Raw genomic sequence first — 19,089 nt, forward strand, 5'->3', positions numbered from 1 at the left:
AATGCACTTCAGTTTTCTCCCCCTCCTTTCCTAATGAAGCATTTGTATCATTTTTCATGATCTGTCCACAAACATTAGCCATTCATCCTCCTCTTGATTAGATTATAGGAGTATCTCTCTGGATGAAGTTTTCCTTATGGATTCTGGGTGATGGAGATGCCAATAATTTTATTAATATTTTAATTTTTCAGAATGAGATTCTGTATTTTTTCATGGATTTTTTTTTCATTTTCCCTTCCTTTCTTTTTTTAAATTGGTGCATTGTAGTCATACAACTTAATGGGGTATAAGATGGCAGAGGCATACATGCACACATCACTCATTTAACCCTTCCCCAACTTCCCCAACGCCCCCAACTCTCCCTCCGTCTTTCTCATTTTTGGCTTAGTGATTGACTTTGATATGTTTGTGAATGTACATCATGTACATTAGGGAAGTTCCCTCTTCTCTTCCCATCCCCCTAAGTTAGATCGCCTTATTTGCTCAACTATGTCTTCTTCTTGCATTTTTTTTTTGGTGGTACTGGGGTTCCTGGAAACCCTTCTACCTCCGGGCTACACTCCCAGACATATTTTTATATTTTTATTTGGAAATAGGGTCTCTTAAGCCAGCGCAGCTGGCTTCGAACCTGTGCGATCCTCCTGTCTCCACCTCCTAAGCGCGGGGATTACAAGTGTGCGCCACCATGCCCGGCTTTCTTCTTGCATTTGAATATGGCATTTGAGTACATGAACTACTCTTCTATAAAAGAGTAAACAAGTCTTGAATTTTTCTAGATATGAATAATTAATCCTGTCAATTATAATATGTTATTTAATGTTAATAAAATACATAAAAGTTATTTCATTTGCTAAATCTATTTTGACAGGTATTATATGGCTTGCCTAAAGTCATGCAACTCATATACCCAAATGTATCTCTTTATATTCTTTAAGCCTACTTTCCTTTTCCATGCATATCTGTTTTATAATTTAATTTTCTGAGGAACCCTGTAAGTTAAACAAGGTAAGAATTACTTTGTTTATTTTGTTTCCTACTATTTGGCAAAATTGAGAACAGTAATAAGAATATAATTAATACTCAATATACCTGCATTGAATGATTAAATGAATTAAATTACATTTATCATATAAGAGATTTGTGTTTCAAGATGACTTGCTAGTTTGTCAGGTGGAAAATGGGAATCACACCAAGTGTTGTGTGGATGTATGTTCTTATCACATTAAACCTTAATATATTGTATAATTACAATGTACTAACACATATTTGAAAATAAAATGGCAGTTTAGAGTGATAACTATTCAGTTGAGATGTTTTAACTCTCAAAACAGGAACCCTGTTCACCTCTAGAGATAAAGATTGGTGAAAATATATATTTAATCTCTCTTAGGGCTCCTTTTTTAACTGGTATCTTGAGGATTTTAAAGCCCTGATAAAGTAGATTCTGAGAAAAATTATGATATATTTATTAAAATCAACTTTCTGGGTTAAAGACAAAAATAGGGAAAACTTAGACCCAAAGATACATAGTACAGTAACTCATTGAATGGTATATCCCAAATCACAAAAACAGTGGGATTTAGAACCCAAAATTTCCAGCTCTTGGTCAGTTACTTGGTTCCATACCTTCTTTATCCTCTGCAACACTCATTTTTTTCATCATATTGCCTTTTTCCCCCTTAACTACCCAGGACATTAAAAAAATTCTATTCTTGTCAAAGCATAATAAATTCTTCCTCAGAAAGTCAAAGCATCATTTACAGTGCTGGCATGATCAGGTGGTTAGTAAAGTGGATGGTTTTCAGAAAGGCTTGCAGAAGCCATTCAAACTGGGGAAGTGAGAGATAGCTGAAGGATACTAGAAAATTAGAAATTTTATGCCATAATTCTATCTTTGCTTTTACTAGCAATAAGGTTGTGAGACAGTTTGGTTTCTTCTCTGAGATTGTTTCCCCATGTATGGAATCAGAAAATTTAGGGATTCTTTAGGGTCCTGGTAGTTCTAACATTTGACTATTATTGCTTGGTTGTCTTATCTCAATAGAGTGGGGATGGGGATAGACTTAAATGCTTAAATGAAATTTAAGAACTTATATTACTGTTATTCTGTGAGCTTGTGTTTATCTTGGACAGATGAGAGGTAAGTTCTCAGTAACAATATTTTTGTTTTTATTTTAAAGACAATCATGCAATTAAGTTTCATCAATCAACTGTATGCCAGATACTGTTCTCAGCAACATTCAGTCCAAGATTTCTGCTTGTGTCTCTTCATTGATGAAATGGAAGAGGACAAATACCTAGTAAACTTCACACCAATGCTGGAGTAACAGCTAAAGTGTTGAATAAAATTCACTTCCTACACAGGCAATCATTGTGATGAATAGGAAGTATTTGCTGTTTAAGTTAAGATATAGGCTACTTAATTGGACTGGTCCATTGATTGAAATCTCTCTAAATGAAAAATTTTAGATGTAATATTTCCTATTAAGAAATCTTGTTTTCCTTTTCTTTTTCTTGTGTTGCATCAGACTCTCTCCTAAGCATGCCCCAGATATTCCGGATGACAGTACCGACAACATCACTATTTTCACCAGAATCTTGGATCGTCTCCTTGATGGCTATGATAACCGGCTACGACCTGGGCTTGGAGGTAAGTTATTCTTATGAGATCCTCTTCTTGGCCGCTGACATCTAAAAAATAGTCATAATGTGCTTTCACATTATGTGCCTTCAGTGCATTATAATATGTCATGGGCTGTGCCAAAATGGCAAGTATGCAAACATGTATGTTTTAATTATTTCCTGAATCATTTGAGAATTAGTTACACATGCCATTTTCCTTTGTCCCTAAGTACTTCAGAACATACTTCCATAGAACAAATAAATTATTTTAAGAAACTATAATACAATTATAAATTTAGAAAATGTTGCCAGGCATGGTGGCGACAGGAGGATCGCGCAGGTTCGAAGCCAGACTCAGCTGGCTTAAGAGACCCTGTTTCCAAATAAAATATAAAAAAGGTCTGGGTGTGTAGCCTGGAGGTAGAAGGCCCCTGAGTTCCATTCCCAGTACCACCAAAACAAAAAAAAAAGAAAATATAATTTAACATAATATTCTTAAAATAAAATTTGTCCCCTATATTTACATTCCTCTAATGATTTCAAAACTATCTTTTATAGCAATTAACCTTGATTTTGGATCTAATACAAGGTTATGCATTGCATTTATTGTCATGCCTCTTTATAATCTGGTATCCTTATTCAGCATTGCTTTTGTTTCATGATATCCATTAAACTGTCATTCTTCATTTTTGTAAATAAAACCACAGAAGAAAGTACTGCCTTTCTCTGTGCATTTCTCAAGAAGGAGACATGATTTATATTTGCCTCATTATTGGAAATATAAATTTTGATATCCACCAGGATACTCCATTCTAAAATTACTATTTTATAGCTTATAATTAATGGGTAATTAATGAGTAGATTCTTTGAGATTATTCCATTCCTCTCCCAACCTGCATCAAATAGTTTTAACAACTATTGATTATTCTTTCATGAATAACAATAATTATAGCTGCAAAAATGGTGATTCTCTAAATCTATTATGCCTCTACATTTGTTATGTGGCATTCCATTGCAACAAATAATCTTTTAATTAATTGTCATTATGAATATGCTCTCATTTTATTCAATGGATTATAAAACATTAATATAATTATTCATTTTGATTAAACTTTTGGTCATAGTTTTTCATATTTCCCTAGTGAGAACCTATTCAATCTGGTTTCTGTTTCTTTTTGATACATTCACCTCATTTTTTGAGTTCTTTCTTAATATATGTCATAACAGTACCTTCCAGACTTATTTTATACTTTCCCTTATTCAGCCTTGCAATCAGTCATTTTTACAGAAAGAAATGGTATGTTTTAGGGAATTATATTTAGAATCTAACTTCTAGGTGCTAGTATTCTCATTGCTATAATGGTATGATTGTTCCTATGACCTTTCAGTGGATATAAATTGTAAAATAGTAAACATATACATGTATACATGTACACACAGAAAATGTTATATACATATGTACAATATTAATATAATTTATATACACACATACATGCATATGAATTTACAAGCATTTATATAAGCATATATGTATGTATATGTACTAAGTTTTTACTGACTACCAATGGCAGTTCAAAAGAGTATTTTTCAATGTAATATTAGCTCAAATTTACACTATACCCCAAGTGATATTGGAATTATTATCACAAACACTCTTACTCAGTAAAAAGAAATATATATTTGTGGATTTTTGTTTTTTTTAAGAGTAAGGTTATAAGACATTTCCTTGGATACAAATAGTGGATAAGAGTAGGGAAGCACTGGAAGAAGAAATCAGTCACAAATGAAATGGATTTTTCCAGGATGAAGATAATGACTGTTGAGGAGATAGTTCAGTGACTGATTGGTTAAAGAAAGGGGAGGTCAGAAAAAGATGAATTCTAATTACTGCTTGTGTGATTGGGTGGACAATGAAATAGTGAATACTGGACTGGAGGAAAACCAGTCCTAGTTTTCCTTGTTTCTTTTGCCTTGCCTTTGTGATTGGAACAATGGAGGTATGATCAGAATGTAGAAATTAGTTCAGTTGTAGATATGTAGAATTTGGGTATTTGTTAAAATATGAATGGATATTTTTTGCTTCTGGCAAAAGTAACAAGGAGAAGATTTATCCTCTCCTCTTATACAACAACCAAGAAATGAACATTCTATAATGTTTTTCAGATATTTGACAAAGTATACTGACACTAAAGAAAAGGAAAGCAAAATGAGCACTACCTAGAGAGAATATTTAGGATATAGTGCCTGGAAAGTTCCCTTAGTTGATGAGAAAAACTTCATGAGAAAGAGGGAGGGGAGAGATGGGATGGGGTGGAACTGGGAAGGACTAAATGAGTAATGTGTGCATGTATGACTCTGTCATCTTATAGCCCATTAAGATGTATGACTACAGTGCATCAATGGAAAAAAAAGGAAATTGGAGAGACCAAGGTAGCTAGATTTAGAAGATATGGCTGCATGGATAAAAGAGGACATGAGAGAGACAGACAGACAGATAGGCAGCAGACAAAAATTAAAAACAAAGAAAAAAACTTAAAAAACCCAACATGACATCAATGTACCATGTAATAAATAAATTTATAGTTGGACTATCTTAAGGAGGCAAAAATGTATTTGAAGAAAAACTTGTAAAAAATATTCTAGATTTGATAAAAATTGACTTCTCCCTTAGCTGGGCGTGGTGGTGCATGCTTGTAATCTCAGTATTTGGGAGGCTGAGAAAAGAGGATCTGGGTTCTTGGCCAGCCTCAACTACTTAGTGAGGCCTTCTGCAACTTAGTGAGATCCTGTTTCAAAATAAAAAATAAAAAATAGGGCTGGGGGTGTAGCTCAGAGGTAGAATGACCCTGGTTTCCATTTCCAGTACCACAAAAAAAAAAGTCTTCTCTCCAGACCAAAATTCTCAGCAAATTCTAAGGGTAAGTGACATGAAAAAATTTATATTCATGCAAATGAACACATTTCTATGAACAAATGATAAGGAGAAACATTAAAAGGAAATCAAGTAATATAGGACATTGTATACAAATGAAAAATGCTAAAATATCAGAGACTTCTTGACAGAATGTAATGAGGCAACAACCTAAAGAACTAAAAGAAAATAAGGCTAAACTGGAATTCTTTACACAGATAAACTTGTTTAAAAACAAAAGCCAAATAGTTTCTCCAAATATATATGTACTGAAAATAAATTATCATCAGAATATCTCTACTATAAGAAATGCTATGGTAAATGTTTCAGGTATAAAGAAAATAATGGGAACTAGAAATCAGGATGTATACAGAGAAAGGAAGAGCATCATAAATGTAAAATACATAAGTAAATGTAAAATAGATTCATATTTTCTAAATTTCTTTTAATGATAAATTATTTTAAAGCAAAAATTCTAACAATGTATTATTTGGCTTATAATATATGTATAAGCAAAACACAAGTTAACAAACAGCGCAAAGAAGATAAAGTGGAAATACAGTGTTAAAATATTTTTGAACTACACATGAAGTGATATAATATTACTTGTAGATCATCTATATCAAGATGTGCACTGTAGAATTTAAATAAAAATATAGATAACAAAGCAACAAAGGATATAAACATGGAATAATACATATATTAAACCCATAGGAATGCAGAAAAATAGGAAAATATGACAAAGTATAGATTAAACACACAAAAGAGCAAGTTTGTAGATGTAAACTCAATAATATAAATCAAATTAAATATAATTTTAACATAGTTTGGAACTGAAATGTCTCCAAAGGCTCACACGTTTAAGGCTTGATTGCCAACCTGTGGCACAATTGGAAGGTGGAAAACAAATTTAAAGAGGCAAGGCCTAGTTAAGAAAGTCAAGTCACTGGAGTGGTGCCTTGGAAGGGGACAGTGGGGTCCTGCCCCTTCCTCTTTGTTTCCCTCACAGCCCTTTATGAGTAAAGAGACTTGCTCCACACACATGTTCCTGCCTTGATGTACTGCATTAACAAAAGGATAAAAACAACAGGGCACCCAACATGAATGGAAACCTCCAAACCCAGGAGCCAAAATAAATCTTTTAAGTTGCTTTGTTTACAATAACACTAAGCTAACATACATGGAAACACTCATATTAAAAGGTACAGATAGACTGGAAAAAATACAGTACCTAAACTAAAATTGCAGGCTGAGAGAAATGCACTTTAAAGATAAAGCTGTAGTAGATTAAAAGTAAAATGATGAAAAAATATGTACCATAATCCCAGTACTTGCGAGATTGAGACAGGAGGATTGCAGGTTGGAGGCCAGCCTCAGTAACTTAGTGAGATGCTGTTTTAAAGTGAAAAATAAAATAGGACTGAGCGTAACTCGGAAGTAAAATGCCCCTGGGTTCAACTCCTAGTACAAAAGAAAAGAAAAAGTTTGAAGCAGCTGTTTTAGTATAAGAAATTATAGATACAAGAGAAAAATATTACTAGCAGTAAAGAAAATCATGTCATAATAATAAAGGGGTCAACTCATCAAGACAACATAACAATCTTAAATATTTATGCACCTAACATCAGAGATTGAAAACAAATAAGGCAAACCTCAGAATTGAAAGGAGAAAGAGATGATCTTTAACTATAGTTGCAAATCTCAACCTAGTTTTCTGTGTAAGTAATAGTAAGTAATAGAATACATAGAAAGTTAGTAGAGGCAATAGAAAATTAAGTCACAGTACTAGCCAACTTGACCTAATTGGCATTTATAGAAAATTCCAACCAGTAATAGGACAATACACATTTTTTCAAGTAGATCCAAAATATATACCAAGATAGACCATATTCTGGCTTGTTAAAAAATGAAAATAATTCACAATGTACAAAGTATGTTCTCTGGCAAAAATGTAAGTAAATTAGAAATTAGTAATAGAAATATATCTGGATAATCTCCAAGTACTTGGAAGAGAAATTATATGATTTTGAATAAGCTAGATATGAATCAAAACAAATCAAAAGGAAAATTTTAAACATTTTTCTTTGAAGTACAATAAGTGACATACAGCAGTGCATAAAAGAAATTTTATAACACTAATAGGCTGTCTTAGAAAGGAGAAACCTCAAGTCAATGCTCCAAACCATCTCTCTGATTAAAGCGGAAAAAAGCCAGCAGTGGTGATGCATGCTTATAAGCCAAGTACTTGAGAAGCTGAGGTAGTTAGATTACAGGTCAAGAGATTCCATTTCAAAATAAAGAATAAAAAATAGTGCTGGGTATATAGCTTGAAGGTAAAATGCCCATGATTTTAATCTCCAGTACTACAAAAACGTAGAAAAACAAACAAACAAATAATAATGAATTTATTATTAAATATTATTGTTAATTTTTTGTACCAGGGATTGCACCCAGGGGCATAGACTATCTCTGATACATCCTTGGTCCTTTTTTTAGTTTGAAATAGAGTCTCAATAAGTTACTGAGGGACTCACTGAGTTGCTGAGGCTCACCTTGAACCTGCGATCCTTCTGTCTCAGCCTTCCAAATACTTGGATTACAGGTGTGTGCCATTACACATATCTTTAATTGTTAAATGTTAATAAATACTGAAATAGAAAATAAAATATTATATTATTATATAATGAATATTATGATGAAATATTGCCGTATAATATGTATTATCAATAAAATGTATTATTTATTTATATATACATATATATATTTTTTGATGGTACTGAGGTTCCTGGAAACCCTTCTACCTCTGGGCTATACTCCCAGACCTATTTTATATTTTTATTTGGAAACGGGGTCTCTTAAAGCCAGCGAGGCTGGCTTCGAACCTGTGCAATCCTCCTGTCTCCACCTCGAAAGCACAGGGATTACAAGTGTGCACCACCACGCCCGACAAAAAATTTATTATATGATTCTATATTATTATTATTCTACATATTTAAAGCATGTTGAATAATTTTTAAATACTAAATACCACATATAAATGGAAAACAAATGAAGAGAATATCAATTAAAATGAAAACAATGTTTTCTGGAGGATTAATAGAATCAATAAACTTTTAGTCAGAATTATCAAGAAGAGAGAAAATGCAGATTGCCAAGATCTGAAATGAAACAGGGCACAATCGGCAGATCATAGTATATTGAATAGGTAATGAGGAGATGTTTTATGCTAATATTATACCAGAAACTTGACAAGTAAACTTAAATAGATAAGTTTCTTGAAAGACAGACTACCAAAGTTCACTCAAGAAGAAATAGCCTAACCCCTAAAAAAAAGGAAATTTATTTATTTATTTATTTATTTATTTATTTATTTATTTATTATTGCAGTACTGGGGATGGAACTCAGGGACATTCTACCTTTGAGCTCCACCTCCAGCCATTTTTTTTTATTCTTTATCTTAAACGGGTCTTTCTAGGTTGTAGATGGCATAAGTAGTTTAGGCAGCAGAGGGCCTCACTAAGTAGCTGAGGCTGGCCGAGAACCTGTGATCCTCCGTCCCAGCCTCCTAAGTACTAGGATTAAAATCATGTGCCATTAAAGCCAGGTGTGGTGGTACATGCTTTGTAATCCTAGCATTTGGAAGGCTGAGACAGGATGATCGTGAGTTCGTGGCCAGCCTCAGCTACTTAGGCCCTTTGTAACTCAGGGAGACCCTGTTTCAAAATAAAGAATACAAAATAGGGCTGGGGGTGTAGCTCAGAGATAGAATGTACCTGAGTTTCATCCCCAGTACCGGGGGAAAAAAAAGAAGAAGCATGTGCCACTATGCCCAGATGATTTCTTTTGTGTGTGTGGTACTGGGGGTAGAACCCAGGAGCTTTTCTACCTCTAGGCTATACTCCCAGACCTATTTTATACTTTGTTTGGAAACAGGGTCTCACTAAGTTGCTGAGAACCTCACTAAGTAACTGAGGCTGGCTCCTCTGAGGCTGGCTTCGAACCTGTGTGATCCTCCTGTCTCAGTCCCCCCCCCCCTCACCCACCCAAGCATTGGGATTACAAGTGTGTGCCACCATATCTGGCTGGAAATTTTATTTTTAATGAGAAATTTTTTCATAAAAATATCTCCAGGTTTATATTTTATTGCTGGTGAACTCTGAAAAACATTAAAGGACAAAATGGTGCCAATTTAAAAAAATAGAGAATTGATGGGGCAAGAATACTTCTTAATATATTTTTATGAGTCCAAGATAATTCTCATACCCAGATTGGACAAAGACATTACAAGTAGGGGAAACCACAGGCAATATCCCTCATCAACCCAGGCACAAATATTGCATCAAAATATTAAAAGTTGGATATATTAGAGTTCATCATGACCAAATGAAGTTTATCCTAGGAGTACAAGGTTCATTTAACTTTCAAAAATCAGTCAATATAATTCACTATAGTTACAGTATTAAAAGAGAAAAACAATCATTTCAGTAGATGCAAATAAATCATTTCACAAAATTCAACCTCAAATTATTAAAAAAAAAACTCTCAGCAAAGTAGAAATAGAAGGCAACTTTCTCCACTCAGTAGACAGCATCTTTCTTTTTTTCTTTTTTCTTTTGACACTAGGGATTGAACCCAGGGATATCCTTTCTCTGAAATATACCCCCAGCCCTATTTTACTTTTTATTTTGAAACAGGGTCTCACTAAGTTGCAGAGGCACTCACTAAGTAGCTGAGACTGGCTGCAAACCTGTGATCCTACTGTGTCAGCCTCTCGAGTATTGGACTTCCAGGCGATCATTACCATGCTTGGCAATAAACATCTTTTTAAAAAAACTGTAACCTGGCCAGGTCAGCTGCGGTGACATGTGCCTGTAATCTCAGTATTTGGGAGTCTGAGAAAGGAGGTTCGCTGGTTTGAGGCCAGCCCTGACAGCTTAGCAAGACTGTTTTTTTTTTTTTTCTTATTGGCACATTGTAATCATACATCTTGATGAAGTTGTGGGTGAAGAGGCATATATGCACACAGCACTCATTGAGCCCTCCTCTAGTTCCCACCTCACTACTTCTCCCTCCCCACCTTCCTGGGCAGGACACTAATTGACAGATACATTTGTGTATATACATCATGTCCACTGAAGTGTTTCCATCTTCAAGTCTTCCTCCCCTCTCCAGCCTCTCTCAGGTATGGTCTCTCCCTCACTCCACTAAGATTTCTCCTCCTTTGACTGGAGTCTCTTCTGTGTCCAGGTTTGTCCCTAGAGTCCACATCTAAGGGAAAATATCCAATTTTTCACTTTTTGTGAATGGAACTGTTTTCTGGATTTCTTTTTCAGTGGATTTATGGTTGGTATATAGAAGAACTTCTAAGTTTTTAGACTGATTTTGTATTCTGATATTTGGCTGAATTTGTTAATCAGTTCTAGAAGTCTTTTGGATGTGTTTATTGGGTCTTCTAAATGTAGGATTATGCCCTCTACAAATAGGTATAATTTCAGTTCTTTTCCTATTTGTATTCCTTTGATTTCCTTCTTTTGCCTTATTGTTCTGGCTAGAATCTTGAGTACTCTATTGAAAAGGAGTCGTGAGCCAGGCGTGGTGGTGCATGCTCAAAATCCCAGCATTCAGGAAGCTGAGACGGGAGGATCTTGGTTCATGGATAGTCTCAGCTGCTTAGCAAGGCCCTTTGCAGTTCAGTGAGACCCTGTTTAAAAATGTTAAAAAAGACTAAAAAAAAAAAATAGGGCTGTGGGTGTCACTCGCAGGTTGAATGCTCCTGGGTTGCATCCCCTGTATGGCAAAATTAAAAGAAAGAAAGAAAGAAAGGAATGGCGATAGCAGGCATCTTAGTCTAGTTCCTGATTTTAAATGGAATTCTCAGGTTTTTTTTTTCCATTCAATATGATGTTGGCTGTGGGTTTATTATGTATTCCGTTCATGATCTGAGGTTAGTTCTATCCCAATTCTCTCTAGGTTTGTTTGGTTTTTTATTTTTTTTTTGGTGGTACTGGGGGTGGAAGCCAAAGCCTTTCTACCTCTAGGCCTATTGTATACTTTATACTATTTTTCCCAGACCTATTTTATACTTTATTTGGAAACAGGGTCTCACTAAGTTTCTGAGAACCTCACTAAGTAGCTGAGGCTGGCTTCAAACCTGTGTACTCGTCCTGTCTCAGCCTTCCAAATGCTGGGATTACAAGTGTGTGCCACCATGCCTGGTGGTATTTTTTTTTAAACATGAATGGATATTGGATTTTGTCAAATTTTTTTTCAGAATCTATTGAAATGATCATTTGATCTTTGTCCTTAGTTCTGCTTACCTGGTGAATTACATGAAATGTTTTTATGTATGCTGAACTAGCCTTGCATCCCTGGAATGAACTCAACTTGGTCATGGTGTATAATTTTCTTGACGTGGTTTTGAATGCGTGTCGCTAGTATTTTGTTTAGATTTGCATCTAAGTTCATCAATGCTATTGGTCTGTAATTTTCTTTTCTTGAGCTTTATTTTTTCAGTTTTGATATTAATGTGATACTGGCTTCATAGAATGTGTTTGGGAGAATCCTGTCTCTATTTCATGTAATATTTTGAAAAGTATTGGAATAAGATCTTCTGTAAAGTTTTTATAAAATGATAATAGGTGCTTTATTTATATTTTTATCCTCTTGGAACTAGAGAATATTATGCTAAGTGAAATTAGCCAGTCTCAGAAAGTGAAGGGCCACATATTTTCATTCATAAGTGGAAGCTAGAAAGAAATTGGGAAACAAAAGAAATTCAAATAAATGACAGAGGATGCTAGTAGAATAATAGAAGAGGATTTGGGAAAGGAGGAGAGAGTGTGAATGGGGAGAGCTGGTGAAAGAAAGAGTTCAAATAATGCTATGTTCATATATGAATAATTTTAATATTATTTATGGCTGGGGGAGGAAGGGCAGTGGAACTCAGATTAAAATATATCAAGGATTATATGCATTGTATGTTTATATCATTTTGAAACTCATTATGACATATAATTGTATACCAATAAAATTATAAACATTAAGCCAGGCATGGTGGCGCACGCTTGTAATCCCAGTATTTGGGAGGCTGAGACTGGAGGATCGCAGTTCGAGGATAGCCTCAGCTACTTAGTGAGGATCTTTGCAACTCAGTGAGACCCGGTTTCAAAATAAAGGATAAAAAATAGGGCAGCGGGTGTAGCTCGGAGGTCGAATGCCCCTGGGTTCCATTCCCAGACCTGCTATACATATATATATATATATGAATAAAATTCAAAAATATATGCATGACCTCTACACTAAAATTTAGAAAATTCTGCAGAAAGATTTTAAAGCAAAAGTCTACATAAATGAATGATGGAATATATGATACTGTGCTCAAAGATAAAAATTAAAAAATTTTAAGATGTTGGTTATCTTATTAATCTAGAGATGAATAATAAATTCACTTATTATTATATATAATAAAAAATTCTCAATAAAAATTTTAAACAGACTTGTGCAAAATGTTGGACTAATTCTTAAGTGGACAAAATCAGGTAATATAGTCAAAACACCTTTGAATTTTGAAAAAACTTGGAAGACTTATAGTACTTGGTTTCAAGGCTTATTTTTTAGCTTCAGTAATCAGGACAGTGTGACTTTGGCATAAATATCACATATACATCAATGAAATAGGAAAGAGTCCAGAAATAGATACATATACATATGGTTAACTGATTTTCTGCAGAGGTTTTCTGCCAATTCAGTGGTGAAAAATAATCTTTCAACAAATGATGCTTTCACCAATACCAAAAGAAAGCTGCAAACTTATCCTTTACAGTTGTAATATTCATGGCTTTTATCTGCTTTTATTCCATTTTCAGTCTCATTAAATAGTTTTATTCCTTTTATTAGTTATTTTTTAATTCATATAGAAATTCATACATATGTATGAAGTATTATGTGATATTAAATACATGTAAATATTGTAAAATTCTCAAACCAGGAAAAACCTATCTCCTCAAAGATTTATCTTGGCATTGAAAATATTAAAAATGTTTTATTCTAGATTTTTTGAAATATATAGTACATTATTGTTATTTACAGTTACTCTGCTATACAGTAAAACACCAGAACCTACTTTTCCTATTTAAATATAAATTAGCAGCCATTGATCAACCACTCGCCCTGCTGTCTTCCCCAACTACTCTCTTCAATATCTGGTAACCACTATTCTACTTTCAGCTTCTATGAGATCATTGTTATTAGATTCCACATATGACTGAGTTCATGCAGAATTTGTCCTTCTTTACCTGGCTTAATTCAGTTAATACCCTCTAGTTCCATCCACCTTGTTGGCATTGACAGGAGTTTATGCTTTTTACAGCTGCATATAGTATTCCATTGTGTCTATGTCCTGCATTTTCTTTATCTGTTCATAATTTGACAGACACTTACATTGATTACCTATCCTGGCTCTTATGATTAGTGCCACACTCAGCATGGGAGTTCAGATGTTTCTTTGGGATACTTATTCCAGGTCCTTTGGATATGTACACAGTAATAGGATATCTGGATCTTATGATAGTTCTTTTAGTTTTATTTTTTGAGAAACTTCTGAAGTGTTTTCCACAATGACTGAGCTAATTTACATTCCCACCAACATTGTGCAAGAGTTCCTTTTCCTCCACCCCTCACCTGCATTTCTTATCTTTTGTCTTTTTGATAAGACCCATCCTAACTGGATGATATTTCAAAGTGGTTTTGATTTGCATGTCCCTGATAACTAGTGATGTTAAACATTTTTCATATACTTGATCATTTGCTGCCTCCTTTTGAGAAATGTCTACTTATTTGTATTACCTATTTTTAAAGGAAATATATTTCTTTATTGAGAAACTTAAAACTTGGGTACCTTAAATAAAACCAGGTTTTGGACAGGGAAAACCATCAAAACTCACAATACAAAAAAAGAAGTCAACACTGTCTGGGTCATACCAGAACCCAGAGAATATATTCTTTTAATTGAAAATTTATAGGCACTTCATTATTGACCTTTTGAAACAAAATGACCTATTAAATTTGCAACTTGTGGTCCTTGATGTTGAAGTCTGTAGCTTGGACTTTGAATTCTTCAAGCCTTAGGCTGAATCCTGTAAGGGGGTGTTTGTCACTTGAATCAGTTTTCCCTTGGTTATGAGGTAGCAGCAGCAGCAGCAGCAGCCATAGAACCCACCTTCTGGGCACTTCTTTCTTGGCCTGATGAGCTTGAAGAACAGTTACAGCTTCATCCACCTTGAAGCAGAAATACTCAGGGCACTCAGAACTCCATTATGTGCAGCAGCTTGGAATTGTCAATTTCCAGCAGCAACCCCGTGATCTTGCCGGTGTGAATTCCTCCTTTGGATGAGCAGGAACAAACGTTCTCCCAGCATCTGCTTCTGTTCTTGTTGGGGAGCTGCAGCCAGCATTGATGCAGTCAAGGTTCCTATTTCTACATAGGAACTATTTTTTTTCTTCTCTTTTTTCTTTTTTGCGGTACCGGGGATGGAACCCAGGGACATTTTACCTCTGAGCTACACCCAAGCCCTATCTTTTTAGTCTTTTTTATTTTTTCAAACAAGTTCTCACTGAGTTGCAAAGGGCCTCGTGAAGTAGCTGAGGCTGTTCCTGAACCGCGATCCTTCAGTCTCTGCCTTTTTTTTTTTAAGATTTAAAGAAGTTTATTAAAAAGATAGAAATACAGAAGACAGTTACAGCCCCATGCCAGTGTCATGGGGGGTGGTTCGAATGAATTCACCAAAATACAAAACACAGAACAGACTTTTTATACACATGACATTCTCCATCTTGTTCCACGTAACTGATGTAGTAAAAGTCCCTGTAATGTTCCTCCCCTTACTTTTCCCGCCAAACTCTTAGTTTACACCCAGGTTTCTCCTTTAACAAAGGTCGATCCCCTCCTCCCATCCTCTTACCTCAAATCACTTATCATGTAAACCTGCCTTTAGAATGAGGAAGTCCTAGCTCCCCTCTCCTATAGACTTGCTAATTACCTTTAGCTAGGTTAATTTACATTGCAATAGTTGCCAGCTTCTTGGCAGAAACCAAGTCCTTTCACATATCTGCCCCCACCGAATTTTTGAAATATATTTATTAATAATCTGAGCTTTCTCAAATCTTCCTAGGCCATTCCCAATACTCATACATTCCCCCCTCTGTCTAGTACCTTTCTGATACCTGTCAGGCCAAAGGTAAATACAGAAAATACATTTTGACTTTTACAATTCTTATTAACTGTTAACATGAGCTCAATCCCCATCCATTTACCCCCATTTTCACTACATGCATGTACCCCTTAGCAAAGCAATAAGTACAACGACTCAGTCATTAACTGCTTCTTGCTGAACAGGGGTGACTTACGGGGAGGCCTGGCTTTAGGGTAACATGCATGCAGGGTGGCGTGGAGGGAGTCAGATGGGTGAGTATATCTCTATGGATGTCCAAAGGGATTCAATAGATGTTCCTCTCGTTGGTAACACTATCTGAAGTCTGAAAGCTTCAAGCCTATGAGACAACACTCTTAATACAGTTTAGAAGACATGGCCCCAAAAAAGGAACATGTCAAGGAGAATGAGAAGAGTTACAAAGGGCATAAACCATGCCTTCCATGATGAACCATATATTAATCCAGAGTCTCCACCTTCTGAATGCTGGAATTACAAGCTTGTGCCACCGCGCCCAGCAGAACTATTTCTTTTCTTTTCTTTTCTTTTCTTTTTTGTGGTACTTGGGATGGAACCCAGGGGCTTTTCTACCTCTGGGCTATACTCCCAGACCTTTTATGCTTTATTTGGAAACCGGGTCTCACTAAGTTGCTGAGAGACTCACTAAGTAGCTGAGGCTGGCCTTGAACCCGTGCAATCCTCCTGTCTCAGCCTCCCAAGTGCTGGGATTACAAGCCTGTGTCACCTCGCCTGGCAAAGATTATTTCTTAATTGGATTTTTGGCTATTGAATTGAGTCATATATATATATATATATATATATATATATATATATATATATATTTTTTTTTTTTTTTAAGGTCTGAGGGTGGAACCCAGAGGCATTCGACCTCTGAGCTACACCCCCTCCCAATTTTTTATTCTTTTTTTTTTTTTTTTTTTAAATTTTATTTTATTGGTGCACTGTATTCATACATCATAGTGGGATACAAACTTTTGTAGACATACATGCACACATCGCCCAGTCAGCCCCCACCCGATCCCCACCCCATTCTCTCCCCATCCCTCCTTCCCATGCTTGGCTTAGTAGTTGACATCTAGTATTATAGCAATTTATCCAAAATTAAAAATGATAATCTCACATAACAGTTTCATTTGTCTGATACCAAGCGTTTGATGATTTAAAGATAGCATTTCAATATTTCTTTTTGCTTTCTTTCTTACTAGAGCATATTTTTTCTGTTTTTTTTAGGTGAAACTATCATATATTTATATATTTATTTTTCAGAAAAAAAATCTATCCTAATATGGAATATGAATTTTAGATACCCAAAACGATCTTGAAAAAGAACAAAGCTAGCAGATATATATTTTCTGATTTCAAACCATATAAAGCTACAATAATTGAAACAGTGTAGTACTGTTCTAAAGGCAGATATATAGACCATTGGAGTTAAATACAAGCCTAGAGCTAAATTCTTCCCTATATTGTCAAGCTATTTTTGACAAGGTTTCCACGAACATTTGGTGGTGGAAATAATAATCTTTTAACTAAATATTGTTGAAAAATAATAATTACATGGAAAAGAATAAAATTGGACCTTTACCAAATCCCATATACAAATATTAACTCAAAATAGATAAAAGACCTAAATATAAATCTTAAGACTATAAACTTTTAGGAGAAAATCTGGGTCATAAAACCTCACAACATTGAAATTGGCAGTGATTTCTTGGATATGATTTCAATGGCACAGGCAACAGAAGAATATACAAACTCCCTAAAAAATAAAATATTGTATATCCAAAGACAATGTAAACAGAGTTAAAAGTTACTAATAGAATTGGATAAAATATTCCCAAATGCTATATCTGAAGGTATATTAATATTCCAACTAGAAATCCTAAAAATTAACAACAATAAAGGCAAACAATACAACTTAGAGATAGGTAAAAGACTAACATAAATATTGAATCTCCACAGATAACCAATCTTATTTGTCTGTTGGATGGAAACTCTTGTTTCTCTGGTTCTGGTGAGTGTTACCTATTTCTTCTTTGTAGTTAATCTCTTTGAGTATTTTCTCTAGCGCTGGTTTTGAAGACATAAATTCCTTCAGTTTCTGTTTGTCATGGAAGCTTCTTATTTCTCCATCTAATTTGATAGAAAGTTTTGCTGGATAGGAAATTTTTGGCTGGAAGTTGTTTTCTTTCAGAGTTTGGAATATGTTACTCCAAGCCCTTCTGGCTCTCATGACTTGGTTTGGGAAGTCTGGAGTGATTCTAATTGGTTTGCCTCTGAATGTCAGTTGGCCCTTTGTTTTTGTTGCCTTTAAGATTCTCTGCTTGGCTTCCACATTGGTCATTTTGACAATTATGTGGCGTGGGGATCCTCTTCTCCGATCCTGTCTAAAGGGAGTTCTATAAGTTTCCTGGATCTGTGTATCAACCTCTTGCTCTATATTTGGAAAATTTTCTGCTATTACTTCCTTGAAGAGATTGTTGATCCCTTTGGTATCACTTTCTTTTCCCTCCTCTATTCCAATTATTCTTAGGTTAGCTCTCTTAAGATGGGCCCATATTTCTTCAATGTCAGATTCCTGCTGTTGGATATTTTTTTCTAGATTAGAAACTATGCATTCATTTTTGGATTGCTCATCTTCTAAGAGCGAGATTCTGTTCTCCATGTGGTCTAATCGGTTGTTTGTGCTTTGAATTGAGGCCTTTACTTCATTAATTGCATCCTTTATCTCTTTTTGGCTCTCTCTGAGTTCTTTTCGAAGCACCTCTATTATTTCTACAGTTATTTTCCTGATTTGATCTTCTAGAAATCTCTGATTTTCTGTTTTATCAGGTTCTGATGTTGTGGGGTTGTGCACATTCATTACTCCAGTGTTATTCCTCTTTCCCATGATTTCGGAGGTTTGTGCCTTCTCTGGGTTCTTCCCTTGGGTCACTATGGCTTCACTTAAGGTGCTCTGGATCTCGAGTCTGTATTATCTCAGACCCCACTACTCCTTTACTGGGTTGTATCACAGAGTCTCCGACCCAGGGAGTCGATAGAGGCTGCTTTAAACTATGGGGGGTGCCAGGTTGCACGTTCTCCTATGGTGTGATATCTCTGCCACCACCACTCCCTCACTGGGTCAAGTCCCAGGAGGCCCAATACTGTGATTTCTCCTCTGTTGCCCGCAATTTGACTCACTGTTCTTGAGTACGCAGATGTAGCTGTACTGGACTCGGTGAATTCACTGCTGCTGCCGCCGCCGGTGGCAATATGGCGCCTCTGCCACGCCCTCGGCCATGAGGCTGGCGTATTTTTTCTTCTCTGGTTTTGATTTCCACTCT

General features: G+C 35.3%; 1 protein-coding gene across 1 annotated transcript in view; it reads left to right on the forward strand.

Annotated features, from left to right (window-relative positions):
• The window catches only part of GABRA3 (gamma-aminobutyric acid type A receptor subunit alpha3), a gene marked incomplete at its 3' end in the record, with an annotated part of 241,370 nt that overhangs the window by 85,098 nt on the left and 137,183 nt on the right, over nucleotides 1-19,089 (forward strand). Inside the window, exon 3 of the mRNA XM_080719144.1 lies at nucleotides 2,529-2,650. Coding sequence (XP_080575270.1) covers nucleotides 2,529-2,650 — 122 coding nt within the window. The remainder of the gene's footprint in view (nucleotides 1-2,528; nucleotides 2,651-19,089) is intronic.

This window comes from Muscardinus avellanarius (genome assembly GCF_963383645.1).
Source record: "Muscardinus avellanarius genome assembly, chromosome: X".
NCBI classification, from domain to species: domain Eukaryota; kingdom Metazoa; phylum Chordata; class Mammalia; order Rodentia; family Gliridae; genus Muscardinus; species Muscardinus avellanarius.